The sequence below is a fragment of the Columba livia genome, chromosome 9 (assembly GCF_036013475.1).
Source record: "Columba livia isolate bColLiv1 breed racing homer chromosome 9, bColLiv1.pat.W.v2, whole genome shotgun sequence".
Classification (NCBI taxonomy): Eukaryota; Metazoa; Chordata; class Aves; order Columbiformes; family Columbidae; genus Columba; species Columba livia.
The window spans coordinates 22,675,969-22,696,102 of record NC_088610.1 but is presented as its reverse complement, the minus strand read 5'-3'; the positions used below and the strand labels follow the sequence as shown (position 1 = coordinate 22,696,102).

The following is a 20,134-nucleotide window of genomic DNA, read 5'->3' as shown; positions in this document are numbered from 1 at the left end:
GAGCACTTCACCCCAAGCTCACTGGGATTTGCACAATCAACGTCTATGAATCCCTTGTGTATTCAGTGCCAAGGCCATAATTTCACTGTTCCCCTGGAGAGGCTCATCCTGTGAACCGCAGGGCTGTGTTTGGGAGGGGACCCGTGTTTATACAGGGTCACTTGGGTGGGCAGCACAGGCTGTTGTATGTCAGGGTTATGGCTGAAGGCGACTAAAGTGATCTGTTGCTTTTCCATGTTCTGCTGCACTGATTAGTTCTATATCAGATTTGTTCTGTTTACCTGGCAAAACACGGTACTTCTCACTGCCAGCATTACAAACACAATCTGGCATCTGAAAAATTACAAGCTTTTCTCCTTCTATCTGCTTCAAAATGAAGAGTCTCTTACAGAGCAACATTCCCTTAAAAGTTTGCCTTATAGATTTCAAAACCTGCCATTTCTGTTGAGTTACATTCATTACCTGTAGGTGTTTTAAGGAAAAAAAAAATAACCCTCTGTGCTGCTAAATCACAACATTAAGTGTGCTGAATTTTCTTTGCTCTGCTTAAATAACAACAGAAATAAAGCAGATGGAGATGGGACAGTGCTGCCTTAAAGAAGTGCTGTGCTTTCCCCTGATGTTAATTTATCAGAGCTGAAATTTTCTTCCTGTTTGTTCTGGGATTAGCACAGTAAGAGACTATAAGATTGCTCCAAGCCAGAAAGCTGTGAAATTGGCTGAATGTTGAATAGATACAGTGGAGAATTTGCTTTGTGAGAAGAGTCCAGGACAGAAAACAAGGAGGGCTGGAGAAATCACCGAGGCGATTAAAGAGATGATGTTGAATTCAGCCTTGCTGTAAGCGAGCACTGCTTGCTCCTGCAGTGCTGGAACTGAACTCACGTTGGATGTCAATTGGGAGTGTGAGATGAGATTAAGTGAACAGAAAGTGTTCAGCTTCGTGAAGGAGAATTGGAAGAATTTACTTGAAGTGCAGGGCAGAAGAAATTCTGGAATAAGTGTCTTAAGGACAAAAATCTTACCTTTCTGACTCATGGTAAAGACAGGGACTAGAACAGCTTGCAGCTCTTCAGCCAGGAAGGTAGAACAAGAGTATTCTTCAGACCACAGGGAGGAATCCCAGTACACAAATGGAAAGAAAGTTGGAGCAAAAACCACTGTTCATGGCTGCAGAAGGGAATGTCACCATGGCTGTGATGGAGCAGGGCTGTAACACTCAGAGAATAAGTTGTTCATCTGCAGTAATCTGCAAAATAAGAGAGACAAGAAGAGGAATCAAGTCTCCGTTATTGACAATGACGGAAAATGACTAACCAGGTTATCAGTACAAGATAAAAAACAAGACAAGGGTGTTTTTCAAGCATCAAAACAAGAAACTTGACTGGAAGAGCAATGGATGCTTCAAAAGTGTCATGAAAGGCAATTTGTTATTCTCACCATTGGAACAAATGAGCCAGAAAAGAGTTTCAGAAAGGAAAAAAACCCCTCAAAACCAAAAAACAACCCCCCCCATCCACCCCGCAGCAATTTCAGGAAAACAATGTTGCAGTACGGCCCATTAGCCCTGGGAACTCAAACAGAATTCAGACAGCAGTGACCTCTGCCACGCCAGCGTTTTTCATCTGAAGCCAATGCCAGAGTAGCGAGATGTAAAGCATCAACTGGAAGTGTCACAAAAAATGTGGGTGCAAATGCAGGAAAAGGAAGAGCAAAAAACAAATCACAAAACCAAAAGATGTTACAGACCACAGAGGTCAAGGAAATATGAAAATTATGTGCTACTAGAATAATTATCTGAAATGACTAAGTCATTGATAGGGTAGTTTTAATTATCCAGACATCTGTTGAGCATCAAACACAGCAAAACATGAATCACCAAGGGCTTTCTTTTAACTATCTAGAAAACGTAATGATGCAAGAACAAGCCAAAAAAATGCTGTTTGGGTTCTGACATGGAGTCAACGTGGAGGAAATTACAGGCAACATGTATGTGGCAAGAGGAACAAGTGACCAGAGAGAAAACACTCCCTGCCTTATGTGTGACTTAGGTTAAAACAAATTCTGTCCCCAAGGTACTAGGCTCTTCAGAGGCAGTGATCCACAGATTAGAAGGAACATTTAATCAGTGAAACTTCTTTCAGCATGAACTTAAACTTAGATATTGATATGGCCTTTTTGTGGAGTGGCTCTGGTCTATTCCTCTTTCCCAGCTTGGTTCTCTACCTTTGCCCTTGTTTTATTTACTGTATAGTTTCTTCATTTTGTCATTTTCTGCTTGCTAACTGTACTGGTTTTCCTACACCGTGTTAATCTTCTGTGTTTTAGGAGATTCCGAGCTGAGTGGAACTTGCCCAAAACAATTTACTAATAAAAATAGTTCGGCAAAGCATTCTCAGTCTTTGAACTGAACCATTTTTGCTGAGATGTATGAGCTTTGATAAAGTGTTTGCCAGGAATTATTTGGATTCAGGTCGTTTTGGTGTTAGAAAAAAGGGGCAGAGACAGACTAATCTGCACCATGTGTCATGGTGTGAATTTAGATCAGAGAGCTGCTGCTCTGAAAATATTCTTTGCTCAAGCAAAAGGGAGACTTGAACCTGGTTTTTGTGCACTGGTGACATGTCCTCCATGTGGAAGAGCACATTTGATAGGTAGGCAGTCTTTCTTTCTTTCTTCCATTTTCACAAAAGCATTCAGAAAATATTTAATTTCCATTCCTTCTTCGAGCAAACATTAGATTTCAAACCTCCAGATGAGGACATCAGACCGGCCCTGCGAAGGCATCTGGGTCTGAGAGCTGGTCCCAGGCAATGTCGTGGCATCGGATCAGAACAACATCCCACCTCCACTAGACCAGAATTCCCCTTCTTACCTGGCAGTTTACACAAAGAGCAGGGCCATTGGGAACAGATATTTCCAATAAAGCACTATATTGTCTCAGTAGAAATTTAGCCTGTAGGATTACTTACTCTTTGGTGATTTTTCTCCTTTATCTTCTACGTTTCCTTCCTCCTTAGACTTCACTTCTCTTTTCCTTTCTCAGTCTCTCTCTGTCAAAACATAAGCAATGAAAACAATTAGTATAGCTTTTACGTGACTATGAGATTTCATTAAGTTAATGACGCAAAGGACTGATGGAACAGTGTCGGTCTTGCTTCGAAGATTTCATTTCACACCATCCTGGCTTGGAGAGTCGGGAAAGCTGCAGTGCAAAATGAGTGGTGGTATCAATCCCCAGGATATCTAGAAGGGACAGGCTATCTCAGTGTGTCATATCTTATTCTTTGGTGGATCTTTACCTATTTCCACTTCTTGTTAATCAAATGAAAAGCTATAATTAAAGCTGTAAAGAGGTGCATTTAGGACTGAGCCAGTCATTCAGAGAGAAAGATGGGTTCTCTCTCAGGTTCACCAGGTGAAGCTGAGCCAATACTCCTCCCCTTTTCTCATTGGGAATCTGGCCTTGAAAAATTAGACAACCTCTTATTCCTCAAACACCAGCTATTGCACATACACTGGCCAAGCACGTTCATTTCTACTCACACCATTTGTTCTGTCTCCCTTCCAGGAGCTGTGCAGGCACAGCTTCCATCTCTGGCGCAGGAAAGATCCATCTGTTGGACTTAACTGCCCACTGGGGATATATCCCATGCTACCAACCCCACAAGAATGTGAATTCAACGGGTATTTCAGCAGCTCTGGATTGAGTAACAGTTCCTCCTTGCTGTGCCTGTCCTCCCAGATCTTGGACTGCAGCACAGCATCAGGAATATAACCCAGGTGTCTGTACCTTAGGGTTTTCTATGATGCATAGCAATATTTCCAGGAAAAACCAAACTGATCAACAGAGATTTTCAGATAATTTCCTTAAAAAGAAAAAAAGTCCCCCCCTAAAAAGAACTTGAGGCTCTGAGCAGCTTTTGGTTTGAGGAAGAGAGATTTTCACCAACCAACCAAAAGGTTCCTTTTCAGTAGCAGCAGTATGGGCCAGCCCAAGGATTCAGCTGTTGTATAAATAATCACCTTTTTATCTACCTCTGAACAAAGACAACAAGGAGTTGCCTGTAGAGTAAGGGCGCTCTGTGTGGTAACAGTGGACTGCCCTTAGAGGTTTTACATCTCGCCTCATGGAATTGTTTTTTATCTCTGAACCAAACCACCAATTTGTCTTTCTGCTTCCCCAGACCACATCCCTGGCCTGAGGAAGCCAGGCTTTGCTCCAGAGTTTTCTAACAGGAGAAAGGCTGAAATTTAGAAATTATTTATGGCTTGTCTATGTGTTTGTATTAACTGACCCAAGGACCCCGTGTCAAACAGTGGGACTGCAGTGTGCTGTGCAGCCCAGCCCCAAACCATGGCTTTTTATTAAAAACAAAAAAGATTATAGAGGGTGCAAGGAGACCCTCCTGGGTAGCACAATAAGCCACGAGCAGAGATACAAGCCAGCGCTGTTGTGATCAACGGTTGGAGGGTGTGTGGGTGCTGCCCAGGGGAACATGCCAAAAGAAGATGAAAGTGCAGGACAGTGACAAGTGGCATAGGGGGGTTGGTGCCTGGGGCAGCCTCAGGTCAGGGTTGAGTGATGCCAGGAGGGAAGGGGAGAGGCCACAAAGCCCTTGTATGTGTGCATGTGCACAAACTCAGGCTGCCTACATTATATAATGAGATATATATGACGAGAAAAAGATAGTTCTGCCGAAGAGATTCAGGGGAAGGAAATGTGGTTAAACAACTTGGGAAACCAGGGCTGATGGTTTTGGGAGGAAATCTTCCCCATTCAAGTCACTACGCTATGTAACGTGTGGGAAATGCCATCACATGCTTACCTCTCCCTGTTCTCTCGGCCTGGAGGGTGGGTGACAGGTCTGTGACTGTGCAACACAGATGTTCTCACTAACACTGCATGCACCTCTCCATAAAAGTAGAAGGTACCTGCTGATTTCCTTATTTGGGATTCTCCTCCAGGCCATGTTTGAGCTGGTTACTTCCGAAGCGTCGTATTACAAGAGTCTGAACCTGCTGGTGTCTCACTTCATGGAGAACGAGCGTCTGAAAAAAATCTTACACCCATCTGAGGCACACATCCTCTTCTCCAACGTCCTCGATGTCATGGCGGTCAGCGAGCGGTAAGACAACTCTGCTGGATTTTTGTCTGGCTGAATGGCATCGCTGTAGCTGATCTCATTTGTAAAGGGACGGAGGAGCTGACTAGGGGCAGTCTGTTACTCGCAGGCTTTTCAAAGAGCCTGTGGACACATTAATAGGTTTGAACCCCAAAGGCTTCTAGGAATTACCTGGAACAGACAGGTCACAACAATTAACGAGTGCTGGGTTTCTCATCTAGCTTCCTGCTGGACCTCGAGCAGCGGGTGGAGGAGAATATTGTGATCTCGGACGTGTGTGATATTGTTTACCAGCATACGGTTAATCACTTCTCCGTGTACATCACCTACGTCTCCAACCAGACCTACCAGGAGAGAGCTTACAAGCAGCTTCTGTGAGTTCCAGTGCTTGATGCGAAATTATTTTGCAAAAATTGTACAGACCATGGATTTAGCTGTAATTTTGATATTGATGAGAAAGGGTTTGATAGTACAGAAAAAGCATTTCACACTTCACTGAGTTTTCCCTGCACCTATAAAAAGAAAACACAATTAAAAGGCTTTATGGCAAGGATGGGGTGACATAGTATTCAAGTATCATAGCAAGTAAATTCAGAGCCAGCAGTTCCCAACTGGGGGAAATATTTATGGTGTACACAAGGACACACACTTGTGAAATTTATGTATTTTTAAACTGCAAGTAGAGGCAAGAGATTGAAAGGCCAAGAATACAATACAGCTCTCTGATGACAGGAACAGCCAATGCTTTTCCAAAGCTTCTCAGCAAGGCATTAGAACTTCTCAAAAAATCAGGTATTTTTTTTTCAGAACGACAAAATTTTCTTTAAAGGAAAAAAAGCCATTTTCTTCACATTCTGATGTTACACACACAGATGTTTACAAGGCCTGAGGATATAATCCAAGATATTTTTGCAGTATTTTTCAAGTTTAGCAAGTCTTCTGGTCTAGTAGGAATTCTCTTACGCCAGCTCTAAACAAAGAGTGCCCTACAAGCTTGTCTTTGAGCAGGAGAATTAATTTTTCTTTAGTTACAATGTCCTGGATTCTTTCAGGACAGCCCATTACATATGCTGCACTATATTTCCTCCCCAGAGCAGCAGCTGCTTCAAGGGAGTGTAACAAGCCTTAATCCTTTCCTTTCTCTGCTCTCCATCTTTAAGGGGCCTTGTTGAACTTGGCCAACTGTTCTGTCCAAAAGAAGGGTACCACAGGATTTCCTTCAGTCAGAGGTGAGCAACGTAGCTGCAGAATATGAACAGCTTGCCTGGAGCCATTAGCTAAACACTCAGAAGCAAAGCAGCAATAGGCTGGGTTACATGAGATTGACCTCCAACTCCATCGAGTTGGACTTGATGATCCTTGTGGGTCCCCTTCAACTCAGGACATTCTATGATTCTATGACAAGGACGTGTTGGAGATAGAGGTATTCCTAGATATGAATTTAGAGGGCAGCATTTTTTTCATCTGTGGGATAAGGTAAAGCAATTGAACGGACTCCCGCAGACTCCCAGCTAGCACAAGAATTTGGCTGTTCCCCAGACACTTGCACATCCGTTCAGCTGTGGCTCTGGAGAGTGACACGGTCACACAAGGACCTGCTGCCACAGGGAGAAACACATACAATGGCTGCTCTGGGATTGTTAGGACTTACACGTGGTAAAATCAGGTTTTGCATAGTTAGCAATCTCTTCTGATCCATGCTGTTTCTGCCAGCCAGGCCTCCTAAGTCTTCCCCAGGGCCCCACAGTTGCCAAGAGGCTTTGACTACAGCAGCTGGGGCTTGTGAGGCTGCTCTGTGCTGGGCTGTCCGTGGCCCAGCAATGCCCTCATCTGCTAGGGACACTGTCAGGGACAACCCAGCCGTGGCCCCGTCTTTCTCAGGCCAGATGATGATTTCCATCCTCTGGTGAAGCCGGCAGGAGTAGCCAAGCTCGAGCTGGTTTTGTGGCTTTGCCTTGTTCTTACGACTGCGTGATCTTCACCTTGTCACAGAGTTCCAACTGTGTAAATATATATAATTATGCCTCTGACTCATCTACTTGGACACACACCCCATTCACACACACCTACGCACGCAGCGTATGCTGCTGAGCTAGATGTGCTAACACATGTGAACACTACCATGGCTTGTACATTAAAAAGTCTATTTTTTTCCTCCCCCAATGCTATAAATAGGTCTAGATTTAAACTAAAATACACCTAGAAGCATTCAGTGCCCTCCTCCTCTCTTTTTTCTGATTGGGAGAGGCCAGGCAGATGCTGTCTCTGGGACCAGGCTGCTTTTGTGTCACCAGCCCCACACCAGAGTCGCAGGCAGGGCAGCACAGTCCTCACCTTCTCCCGCTCTCTCCTCTCAGCCAGGACAAGCCAGCTTTCCGGGAAGTGATTTCACAGCTGGAGCTGGATCCCAAGTGCAAAGGCCTGTCCTTTTCTTCCTTCCTGATTCTGCCATTTCAAAGGATCACTCGGCTCAAGCTGCTGGTGCAGGTAGAGTTTTGCTCTTGTATCTCTCCCGAAGTTTTTCTGGATCACTCCTGGAATTCTCCTGTCCAGAAGTTGTGTATGAGGCTTAGGTAGAGCCACAATCAACCCTAGAGCTGGGTGAAGCCTTTCTGTAAAACCAGACATTCTCAACAACTATGGAAAAAATATTTCAGTCACTCAGAAACCACCCCCAAATTAGCATTGAATTTGCCGGGTAGCTTTTACTGAGCAAAAGACTTGAGTAGTGAATTTGTCAAGATGCTGGAAGGGGTAGCAACACTCCACCAACTCTACGTCATGGTTGCTCGCACCAGATTCTGTCAGCCAGCTGGTCTAGACCCTGTGCTGGAGAACGTGCTTCTGGGGATGAGGAAACAGCTCAGTCACAAACGGTCTCAGCCCACTGGGACTACCAATAGTGTTAGTGCCAGCTCTAGCTAGTTTTATTTATTCATTTATTTTTATGAAATAGGAGCCTGCCTGCTATATTTCTTTTGGATATAAGATCAGATGGGAATAGGTTTTAATGAAAAAGAGGAACCAAGAGGTGACAGTCACTGTACTCTGTCACACATTCTGTAATTAGGCTGATGGCCAGAAATAACTCTGAGGCTAGCAAAAACTTTTCTGTGCTCTCAGATTGTGATCAGACTTAACACAGCCTTTCCTGCCCTGCAGAATATTTTGAAGAAAGTGGAAGAGAAGTCTGACAGAGAAAACACTGCCCTGGATGCACATAAAGAACTGGAAACAGTAAGTTTGAATTTTTAACTGAAGACTGTGAAGATTAAACCATCATGCTCCCCCTAGAAAAGTCTTACAAACTATATTCACGCCTGGCACTGTCCCTTTGAATCCTGTCACTGTGTTTCAAGAGTAATTTTTTTTCTTAACTCTTTCTTGCTCTGGAAGGACTTGAGCGGCGCTTAGATGTCAGCAATGAGGAATCCCTTGATAACAACAGATCTGTGTTTCTGCTGTAGGAAAGGGCAGAGAGAACGTTTTCCCTTGAGGGTCTTCAAGAACACAAATTTTTGCAGATACTTGAAGGTGATGGATCCCACTGAGAGATATAATTAGCTTCAAGAGGCAGTGGAGTACAACTGTGTCAGGTTCCTCCAATACAGCGCACTCCTTCTGCTGGCCTAGAATAACAGTTTCTTAATGAAGCGCTCACGTCTGCTTTTATCTCTCTTCTCTGAAGCTGGTAGGTCGGTGTGGTGGTCGGTTGTGCTGGTGACTGCTGTGTACAGAACACCAGGAAGGCATTGGGATGTTTTCCACCTGGGCTGTTCCTGACACAGTCAGACAGGGTGATCCCACCTCCGGGCTACGGATCTGAATGATGTGGATAGAACTGGCAGCTGCGTGAGCTGGGACAGGGCGTGTTTGAACCCAGAAGCTTGGAACATCTCTTGAAACTTGCAGTTCAATATAAGTATTTGAAGTCAAAAACTGTGCTAGGACGTCAGCCTGGGGATATGGTTGCAGCTTCTGAGTGAAATGCTAGAACAAAATGGGCTCTTGGATTTGCCCTGAACTAACCTAGGAAGTACACACTTCAGAGACCACTGATCAATGAAAAATATTCCGTGTTACTTGCTATTTCCAGAATCTCTTGTGGCATATCTGGTAGCAAGTTGTTTTTCCACCAGCCAAAAGGCTGTTCCTGTAGCATGCAGGTGACTACAACTGCTGATGGAAAAATGCTCTTTTTTACATTCATCTGTCAGTGACTCATGATCAATTCCATAACTCTCTTTGGATAGTTACTTATCTGTGTTTAAATTTAGATGCCTAATGTCCACCTAGGTACAGGCATCACAGCAGAGGTCATCTGGTGCTTATTTTCTCTGTAGATATTCTATTTGAGAGGTATGAGCTGATCATTGTTTCTATTCCTAATATTCTGGTAGACTTTGAGTAGCAGAAACAGAGCACAAAGTGGAGCTTGTTCTCCAAAGTAATTTTTCTGCCTAGCCGGTTCTCAAGAGATTTGCTCCTTATGAAACAGGCAGTGGCATCTAGGTTAAGGTCCTGGTAAGAGGGTGGTGCCTGCACGTTGGTTGTGGTTTTTCAGTTACAAGTTTGTCCTCAGAACACAGCTGGGCTCTGTGTGATGAACGTCTCTTTCCCTGGGACATTTGACAGCCCTGGCATCTGGTGCTGCTTGGCAGAACCACAGCATTTGCATCTTTGAAGTGAAGGTCTTTGGCTTCATTCTCTTCTTGAAGATGATTCTGCATGTGTACTTCTTGTCAAGTGTTGGGGACTAGGAACATGAGATACATGGTGTATCAGGATCTGGAAAATGAGCTGTTCCTTCTGCTGTGCAGCCACAAATGTTGGTTAATACTGTCATTCAGAAACCGACTGCAGCCACCTAACCTGTCCGCTCATATTTAGCTTCCAGCTATAACATCTTCTGGGTGTTTTTTTGTTTTCTTTTTTCAGGCAAATACAGTGCTGATAGAAGAGCTTGGCTTGGTCAGTTCCAGCTCTAGCAGGGCACTTACCCTGTCACGGTCAGGCCTTTCTGTGCTGCTGTCATCACTTAACCTGCTTTAGGTCACTGGAGACAAATCCTTCTACTCTCTTTTTCCCAGGTGGTGAAAGCGTGTAACGAAGGTGTCAGGAAGATGAGCCGAACAGAGCAGATGATCAGCATCCAGAAGAAACTGGAATTCAAGATCAAGGTATAAGCATGGGCTGGTAGCCCTCTGCAAACACCAAAACAACAGCATCCAGATGTGCGCATGTACACAGCACTCCTAACCCAGTCATGCTCCTGTTAGCGAGCGTTCGGCGGTGGCCTGGGCCACGCTGATCCCAAAAAGCCTTTGAAGAGGCTGCTGCTTTGGGCACTGCATCCATGCATGGATCTCCATGCACACATGCTGCAGAGGCCAGGGGCGGCACCGAGACCAGCGTGCTGTGCGTGCACACAGATCTGACATACTGGTGTCAAATTGCCTGCTGCTCCAGCACTTGGTTCTGGCTCTTCCCTCTCACCTCTCTCCAAAATACAGGTCAGCTTCCAGGTGCTATTTTACATAACAAATGACATTAAAGGAAAGTGGAAGCTGCAAAGCAAAACACTTCAAACCTAGAAAATACCAAAATGAAGACTGTCCCACTATTTTAGTTCATCCTTGCATTTATGCATTATGTACAGTCTCTAATTTCCTGCTGATGATGTATTTTGACTCCACGCAGGGAATGACTGAATCAATATTTAGGGATGTCTGACCAGATCTCATCTAACATTTGCCATGAAACTCCAATGCTGAGTATAGAGCTGCCAACTCCCGAGTGCTGTGGAGGTGCATCTCAGATCTGTGTGCTTCACAAACTTTAAGGAGCATACTTAACTTCCCAGCAAACTTTTTGTGTACCTGAACAACCAAAGCAAAAGAAAATTGAGACAATTTCTTTGGAAAGTCACACTGCGGGACAGAGAATTTGATTTTTCCAGAGCTCTTCACCAGTGTGTCAGGGCTAGATCACAGTCTGCAGGACAACACTAGCTTGGTCTATCTATGAGGCTGCCTTCAGGTCCCGTGAAGCCAAAGCGGTAATGACAGCACCGGCAGGGCCCCTCTGGTGAAAATAGTGCAAGAGTCTGGAAAAACTGTGCCACCATGTGTATGACAAACCCAGGGAGGGAACAAAAGCGGAAAGAGTAGCATTCACACGAGTATTTTCCAATATTGCAGTTGTTTGACTTTAAGTGTAGTGTTCTTCTAATACAAGATGTGCTTTGTTCTCAGCCTCTTCTTTTTAACACAGCGTGTGGTAACACTTCAGCAGAAGTGCTGTTGTGGCTGCTTGGACAGTTTCTCCTCCTGGCTGGGACAGACCCAACCAGTGAGAATCTGTTTAACCTGTTTGTTTTTCTTATAACCAAAAGGCCAAATACAGGTTTTTTGAAAGGAATTTGCCCTGACCAAGAAGGCTCAGCACAGGTGATGGGACATGGGATCCCCCAGGGATGGATCTGGCTGTGCAGGGTGTACCCTGGCGTTTGAACCCAGCCCCTGGCACTCCAGCATTGCTGTCCTGGAGTATTTTTGTTCATTTTTGGGCCCCTGCCACATCCCTGTCCGAGCTGCCATGCTGTGCAGGGCTGTGCTGTGGGTGGCAGAGCACTCCGCCCTCTCCATGCAGCTCCACTCCCTCCTCTGCGCTGCAAGTGGTGGGGACAGAAGCTCACCACCCTTCCTTTTGCACCTCCCGGTGCTTGCAGCATCTTGCCCACACAAGCTCATGACATTTTTGCTGTTTTGCTGATCTTTGCCGTCTTTTCCTCACTTCTAGTCCGTGCCCATCATCTCTCACTCCCGCTGGCTGCTGAAGCAGGGGGAATTGCAGCAAATGAACGGTCCAAAGACATCGCGAACGCTTCGCACCAAGAAACTCTTCAGAGAAATCTACTTGTTCCTTTTCAATGATCTGCTGGTAATTTGCCGGCAAATTCCTGGGTGAGTGCAAAATTCAGGTAGTACGTGAGGTGCTTTGTTAGTCCTCCTCACCCCGGGCCCATCCAAGCTGTGATGCTGTGTCCCCATCCTGTCCCCCAGCAGCCACCTCACCTTCAAGTACAGTTGACTGTTCATGGGTGGCACAGCTCTCCAGCCTAAAATTCATGGCAAACAGGACTTGAACAGATTCCAGGCCAGGTCTCCCAGCAGGATACGCACATCTACCAGTTTCTGCAGAGCGGCAGTGAATTACAGCAACTGGTGGGCTGATCCCAGAGACCTGTCTTCCTGACAAGAAGTGATTTTTGACTCATTGCTGCCTGAAGAACAGCTCAGATTTAATCAGTTAATCTTCTGAGAAAGCAGGCTAGAAGATTTGAGCAGCGGGGAGGTGTATAAATTTAGGCCTGAAGCTCGCAGCTGTATCTGACGTGGTGTAACCTGCCTCAGGAGAAGGAGAATGTCATCGTGCTTAGGGCTCGGTCTTGTGCAAGTAGACGCTAGTGAAATACAGCAGCACAGACGGGTCCGGCAGAACAGCGTGTTCTTTGTAGCGCTAACTAGACTCACCGGTAGGGAGCATCTCACCAGTCCAACGTTCCTAATAAACGTGTCGCCGCAGTGTCTGTACGCCTGGAAATATTTTGCTTCTGCGGCAGCTTGTATCCAGAAAACACAGAGGCATTTTACAAATAGAAATGAATTAAGCCTCACAGCCCCCTTTGAGGGAGAAACGTCCGTTTTTTGTACATGGGCAGCTCAGGAAGAGCGAGCAACTTGTTCTAGGCCGTGTAGAATGCCTGAGGCAGAGCAAGGAGAACGCTTCTTGCTTTGCAGTGGGTTTTCATGGCCACCCACTCATCCCTTCCCACAGCAGAACATCTTTTTCCCTCCTGCCACGCAGCGGTTCCTGCTCTGTGTCCTCAGTACAGTTCTGGGTGGCTGAAGCCAAAGTCTCCTAGAATAACTGCAGTTTTTCCTGATCTCCTCTCTGACCTCTTCCAGGGACAAGTACCAAGTGTTCGACTCCGCTCCCCGGGGGCTTCTTCGCGTAGAGGAGTTAGAAGATCAGGGGCAGAGCTTGGCCAACGTCTTCATCTTGAGGCTGCTGGAGAACGCAGATGACCGGGAGGCCAGCTACATGCTGAAGGCATCGTCCCAGTGAGTACCAGTCACCCCCAGCACTCAGCACTGCTCCCTGCCTGCACGGGGACCCACTCTCTGAGCTCACCAGGGTCAGGCAGAGATCCCACTGCTGCAGATGGGCTGGCCCTACAAATCTCCCTGCCCAGTGTTGCTCTCCTGAGGCCGCCTTTGTCCTCTCCTGCCGAAGGCACCGGTGAACTTGGCAGCATCCAGGGTGAAGGGTGGACGGGGACTTTGCATGCTGGGACAGAAAGGTCAGAAATCAGCCCTGGCACAGGAACCAAACTGATTTACAGCCCACAGCATATTCAGAAAGTACAAGCACCAAAAGAAAGTAAAAAGCACCTCTAGATGAAGGCAAGGAGGATTCAGAACACTTCTTGATGCTTTCTTAGCAGATGCTTACCCAAATCAGAGAATCCCATGCTCCCACTTCATCACACACTCTGCTGAAGTTAATTAGTTCAACTACAGGGCTGGTATATGAAGAGAGAAAATCATTTTGTCACCGCCTCTCAGTGCATGACTAAGCCATGCCAACATGCTTTTGCACAATCTCTTTAGCTTTTCTAAATGTTATAAAACCAAACAGAAGAAAAACAAGATTGTAGACCTGAATCAGGAGGAGTGAACACTTTACTCTTAAGTGAAGAGTATCTATAGTTATGTGCCTATTCATCACATTTACAGGATGTTTACCACCCTACAATATGGCTGTAAAATCTACATTGTTGTCATTTATCAAATTAATTGATGATGTCAACAATTGAAATAAATACTTTACAGTATATAGTTCCGCTGCACTCAAAGTGCAGAACTGGCTGGTGCTGTGTGCTGGCTCACTCAGGTCAGGGCCGTGTCCAACCAGCCATGTGAGGCTAAGTGGCTCCTGCTCGTAGGCAAAGGTGGGAGAAGCAGCCACTTCCCCAGCACCTTCCCCAGCCGGTGCCCATCTCGCGCTGCCCAGGGCCTCCTTGTCTCCCCGGTTACAGGTTTTTTTGGCTCACTGATTTTTCACTTCAGGCTCCAGCAGGTTCAGTCTGGGCAAATGATTCATCTGCACTAACACAGACCTGATTGTTTGGAGCTCAGGGCATGGCTTTCTCATTGACCCAAACCTTACCAGGCCCACATTTTCCAGGCACCACATCTGTGCTATTATAGGTGTACGTGCACCACCAGCTAAACCGCTACTAGAGATGATGTGCACCCCCAGCTTGATGTTACTTTGCTGTCAATAGGTCAGGATTTGATATGGATATCTCTTAGTAAACACCATCCCCAGCTGGGACCATGTCCTGCTGCAGCCCAGGGGCTGCACCCTGACCCCCCTCCCAACAGCATCAGGAACACGAGCTCCCAGCACAGCGAGAGACTGCACCTTCTCCTCAGGCACATGACTGCAGCTTCACCGGACTCAAAATAGAGATGTCAGTCACGTTATGCAGGGCAAACGCACGTTTGACGTCTGTGAGACTGAGCTGTGTAGAGAACGATAAACCAGGCCAGGGTTTGCCTCAGCTCCAGGGAGCCAACTGCAGTTCTGTGCTCCTGCGTCCTGTGTAGATGGCCGCAGCGCACAGGTGCTCCAGCACACAGCTTGCCAACAGGTCTTGTGCACTGAAACGTGATGTGGCAGCTGCTGAAGGCTGCTGTTCCAGAGCTGCGGGGATGATCAGGGCAGTACCAGGCAGAAACTGGAAAACTGAATATCTGGAAGAGATAAGCAGGTGGCAAAAGGACTGGTGCGTCTGGTGCACTGCTCTTGCAGCATTGCCCTGCTCTGAACCTGCAATAACCTGCTCAGTGGCAGCTTGCAGCAGATACCCTGGGTGGGCTCTGCCAAGAACTGGTTGCACATCTGGACACAGCTGGTCACAGGGGCAGGACCAGAGCTCAGGTGGGCCCCTTGCAGGCTGAGAGGAGCTGGAGGCTGCGGGCAGGATCTCAAGAGCCCTGCAAGCACGGCCACACCCCTGATTTGATCTCTGTGTGCCAACCCCTCAGCACACAGGACCTCATCCTGCATCTCTTCATGGTGTGAGGGGCTGTGTTCAACCTGCAGCTGCAGGTGTCTTCACTGGCCCTTGGCATTGCATTTCAGCCCCAAAGAACAAGGTATTCCCAGCCCTGCAGATCAGCCTGTCCGCCCTTGTCCTTCACATCTCCCTTTTAGGCCCCTCCCCAAGAAGACACCGTGGTGGCTTCAGATGGGTATCAGGTTCAGGCTTTAAAACTATAATCAGAGAAGGCAGATAGTTCTGGCTTCCTTGAGGCCAGGAGCACAGCTGCTTCTCCAGGCAGGAGCCACAGCCTAAAGATGAACTGTCCCATTTCCAAGTGGGTCTGAAGGAAACCTCAGGGGAGCTCCAGGCCCGGGGCTTCTCCAGCACCTCTGAAATCTTCCCCCTCCTGCTGCAGGGCCAGGTTTTGCAGGATCTGCCAACACGCTCACATGGTCTCTTGTCTCATCCACTGCCAAGCGAGCAGAACCCTCACATGCGTCTGCAAGTGAATTAATCAGCTCTGCCCTTTAAGCATTCCTGCACAGCAGCTGCAGGAATAAATGGTTCCTATAATGGCTTTTCTCCAGGAAAAAGTGCTCCTATTGACCCAGCCCAGCCAGGACCTGCCTTTGCTGGTCAGAGCTCAGAGGATGCCAGGCCCCTATCCTACTGCTGGCCCCCAAAGGGGCACCCTGCTGCTTGTGGGGCCCAGGGCTCTGTGGCACATGTGACATTGCAACCAGTGTGTGAGAGGGGGCTCAGCATCACCATTTAGTCCAGGACCCAGGGACAGGTGGGGAAGGACTACAAGAGGAGGAATTAGGAGCCCAGGGCTGGCTGTGCAGGAGAAGTGGGGTCCCTACAACTGTCTAATGCTCATCCTTTGGTTTGTCTCCCCTATACAGGAGCGAAATGAAGCGCTGGATGATTTCGCTTGCCCCGAATCGGAGAACCAAGTTTGTGTCGTTTACATCCAGACTTGTTGGTAAGACACACAGCAGGGGAGCCAGGAGCTTCTCATCCCTACCCCCAGGCACCTTCTTCTACCCTGATCTCAGACCGTCCCAGGCCTGGGACCTCTGCTGAAGGTGAACCCTCCTCCCTGGGCTCCCCTTGCGTTTCCACTGTTGACACCCACTTGTCTGTGGGCCTGGCCCAGACCTTGCTCCCTGCCAGCCTGGGCTGCACCAGCACCCTCCCTCCCACCCCAACTGCTCACGGGTGGCACTGCGGTGATCCCTCCTGGTCCCCATGCCTGGACACCCCTTGGCCTCTCCAGGGGCCAGAGTGACCATTCACAGAGCTCATGGTGCTGCGCTCGCCTGACCTGTTCTGTCCTCACTCTTGCCCTGTTCCCTGGCAGACTGCCCGCAGATCCAGTGCGTCCACCCATACGTGGCCCAGCAGCCAGACGAGCTGTCCTTGGAACTGGCTGACGTCCTCAACATCCTGGACAAGACAGATGACGGTACAGGGGACAGGTTGAGGTTGGGGCAGCCCTGTGGAAAGGTGGGCAACACTCGAGGCAGGTGGCTGCCAAATAGACAGGATGGGGTCCCCTCCAGCCAGGCATCTCAGCTGAGAGCTCTACTGCCTCCTCCCAAACCTCAGCAAACCCTGGCTGCCCTGAGCTGTGACAATGCTGGCACAGCCACACTGGCACCGGCTGTGGGCCATGGCAGGGCTGCCACAGCCACCCAGGATGTATCCAGAGCTGTTCTTACCTTGATGATGCTTCACAGCCACCTGGTCCTGGTCTCTGGGGTGCACATGTAGATGGGGAACTCCATCACATTACGTCTCTGCTACATCAGGGGCAGCAACACTTGCTTTCTGCTGTCATCCCTTTAGCCACTTGTCCAAAGACAGGGCTGCTCAGGCAAGTGGGCCCCCTTGGTTTGATTTGCAAACTTGGTCTGCTCCAGCACAGGTCTCTAAGCAGCTTCCAGAAAGCACTGGCAGCTCTGTAGGCTCGTTCCAGTGCAACTGTCCAAGTGCAGGAGCAAGGAAGAGCCAATCATTCCCCCCACTTACACCTGTCTCTGTCTCTGCTCAGGCTGGATATTTGGGGAACGTCTTCATGACCAGGAGAGGGGCTGGTTCCCCAGTTCTATGGGGGAAGAGATCCTGAACCCCAAAATCCGAGCTCAGAACCTGAAGGAGTGTTTCCGGGTGCACAAGTCGGATGACAGTCAGCGGAGGAAACTGGGCAGCAGAAACCGTCAATGACCGCTGGTGTCCCCGCATCTGCAGCGCCTCTGGGAGAGGGGCCGAGGATGGAGGCTGAGCTGGGAGGAGGAGGTGGCAGTGCTGTGGGACACAGTGCAGGACTTGCCGTGCCAGACCAGGCACATGCACCCCTGAACAGACTGTAGCTCCTGGGCTTCCCACTATGCTTCCTGTGACGCTGATCCTTCCTTAGAGATCAGTGCTTCAAACAGGCTAAAATAACCCTTTTCCAGGCACATTGTAAAGCCCCAAAGAGCACAAGCCAAACAGACACAGCATGAGAGCCACCAGGTGCTGGCCAGCTGAGCCCTGCTCCCCACACATGTGTGAGATGGGGCTCGTCAGGCCACTTGGCAAAGGCACATGGCCACAAATGTAACTCAGCAATGAACATCACCCAGCTTGAGCACTTACAGCTCATTGCCACCTTTTGAGTTTGGGGCCCTCCTAAAGCTGCAACTTCCAGGGGCAGGAAGTGAAGCAAAGGAGCTGTCTCGCCACCTCTCACACAGCCAGTTGGCACCAGCCTGGGATGAGCCCTGTGAACTCCACCTGCTGCAAAGTTGCTGGGCCCGTTCCCACAGAGAGACCCCCAACCTGCTCCCGAATGCTCTGAAATGCTCTGTACCCAGCCCCACTCCACCAGCAGCCCCACCTTGCCAGCCCTGACCCATGTCTCTACCTGCCTGGTGGACTTAAAACACATGGAATCATAGAACAGTTTGGGTTGGAAGGGATCTTCCAAGATCATCTAGTTCACACCTGGGCTCTGCCTATCGGTCATCCTTTTCCCCAACTGGCATCCCTCCACAGAAGAAGCCCGGTACCATGGCCTTTCCCAGTTGATCCAGCACTTGCAGTCTCTGCTGCCCCTGTACCAGCACCTCCCTGCTCTACACCACGTACCACGGCGGCACCAGCAGACCCGGGCTGCCACACAGCAGGCCAGGGATGTTACCCCAGAAGCTGCTGTCCTGCATGCTTGTAACCCACACCCACAGCTGCGCACACGAGCTCTCTGAACAGGCTCAACTCCATGTACATACAAAATCCTCTGTCGCCAGCAGAAATGGATTATCACCCCTTCCAGCTGCAGCACTGAGCATCGCATGAAGCCCAAGGTGCAGCACTGAGATGGGCCAGAGGACAGACCCACAGCAGCCACCTGTTGTTCAGCAGCCTTGCTCTGAACAGCCCCACACATGGCCTTGGCCACAGGCTGTTCCCAGTCTGTAGCCAGCATCCAGCAGGGACATCGAGGATTTGGTATCTTTCTGTAACACTGCAAAGGAGAGTCTTCCAGGCACTGTGGCCTGTGCTGCCATGGTTACGCTTGACAAGGGGATGGAAAGCAGCCGCCTGCCCACAGAGCCACACACAGAGCAGAGGAGCACAGCCATGCTGGTGGCAGCAAGGGGAGAGGACACAGGACACCAGGGAGACGCTGGCTCTGGAGCTGGTCTATGGGCTACGTGGGGTGTGAGACAGGAGCCAGCTGAGGGTCAGGGCTGTCCCCAGGGCTGTCTGGGCACTGCCACCCCATCAGCCCTGCCCTGGGAGGGGGCTGCAGCCAGCCCCCAGAACCAAACAGCAGCAAAGGGGTTCCCCTCTCAGGCCCAGCTTACTGCCATCATATGACAACATCTGTGCTTGCCCTGGCCACCTGCCAGTACCCAGTCCAGAGCTGCAGCCAGGAATGGACCGCAGCCTCCAGCCTGGCGCAGTGGTGTGTCCCTGTGAAATGAGCCCAAGTCAGGTCACCCTGCAGGCAGCTGAATACAACCAAACCTCCAGCTAAGGGTCTAAGACCTTGCAGCAGCCACAAATTCTCTAATGCAAAATCCAGATGATCTCCAGCTCTAAGAAGTCCTTAAAATTACCTGAGAAATTGGCACATGCCAGATCCTGCAGCCCAGCAGCCAGCCCAGTACAGCCCCACACACCCACCTGGGATGTTTCTCACAGCACAGAAATCTCCCTTGCCCATCAGAAACAGCTCTGGGACTGACCCAGGCTCCCCAGGGCCAGGACACCAGTTCCTCGCTGCAAGGAGAGGGGCCCTGGGATGCCATGCACTGTCCCACAACCCACCACCAAGCCCTGGGACTACCCGCAGCCCCTCCTGCTCCATTGTGACTTTTTAGGACTCCAAGTCCCAGGCACAGGCTGTGTCATTTTCAGGCACCAAGTGGCACCCAGTGTTATTTCCTCAGACCCAGCCCTGCACGCCTCCATTCCAGTGGTCTCAAGTGTTGTCCAGGGCCAGGCCTGGGGCCCACAAACATGGGCTGGAGCCCTCCTGGCCCCCGCCAGGCTGCCTCAGTGAACTGAAGGGAACTTCTTGTCGTCTCGTTTTTCCGTGTGATGAAATATAGCTGAACAAGCCAGCACCAAAGCAACACGTGTACATCTTCCTCCCCTCACACCAACTGCTTGCTGCCTCCCTAGCCCCCTCCAGTGCAAATGGTGGGGGGTAACTGGCCAAACACAGTGGGTGGAAGGGGGCTGAGCATGAACATGGGGCAGAAGGAGGCTGAACATGAACATGGGGCAGAAGGAGGCTGAACATGAACATGGGGCAGGATGAAACCAGGGGGATACCGGGGTAGTTTACACCAACTGAACAACCCCTCCAAAGGAAAGCTGTGCCAAGGTGATGCCC

At 49.0% G+C, this 20,134-nt stretch overlaps 1 protein-coding gene and 1 long non-coding RNA gene across 8 annotated transcripts in view; one reads left to right on the top strand and one right to left on the bottom strand.

Moving 5' to 3' along the window:
- NGEF (neuronal guanine nucleotide exchange factor) overlaps nt 1–19,867 on the top strand; it is a 50,416-nt gene extending 30,549 nt beyond the window's left edge. For all 7 annotated transcript variants that reach the window (XM_065073165.1, XM_065073166.1, XM_065073170.1 and 4 more), the window contains 10 exons: nt 4,969–5,129; nt 5,348–5,500; nt 7,484–7,613; nt 8,289–8,363; nt 10,217–10,306; nt 11,928–12,091; nt 13,097–13,252; nt 16,149–16,228; nt 16,607–16,711; nt 17,300–19,867. In XM_065073165.1, the coding sequence (XP_064929237.1) occupies nt 4,969–5,129; nt 5,348–5,500; nt 7,484–7,613; nt 8,289–8,363; nt 10,217–10,306; nt 11,928–12,091; nt 13,097–13,252; nt 16,149–16,228; nt 16,607–16,711; nt 17,300–17,472 (1,287 nt within the window). In that variant the 3' untranslated portion in view covers nt 17,473–19,867. The remainder of the gene's footprint in view (nt 1–4,968; nt 5,130–5,347; nt 5,501–7,483; nt 7,614–8,288; nt 8,364–10,216; nt 10,307–11,927; nt 12,092–13,096; nt 13,253–16,148; nt 16,229–16,606; nt 16,712–17,299) is intronic.
- On the bottom strand, nt 1,051–4,979 carry LOC135580191 (uncharacterized). Its single transcript, XR_010474502.1, has 3 exons — nt 4,830–4,979; nt 2,973–3,053; nt 1,051–1,249 (listed from the first exon to the last, which is right to left on the bottom strand). It is a non-coding gene; the product is annotated as an uncharacterized LOC135580191 (long non-coding RNA).
- Nucleotides 19,868–20,134: the final 267 nt, after the last annotated feature.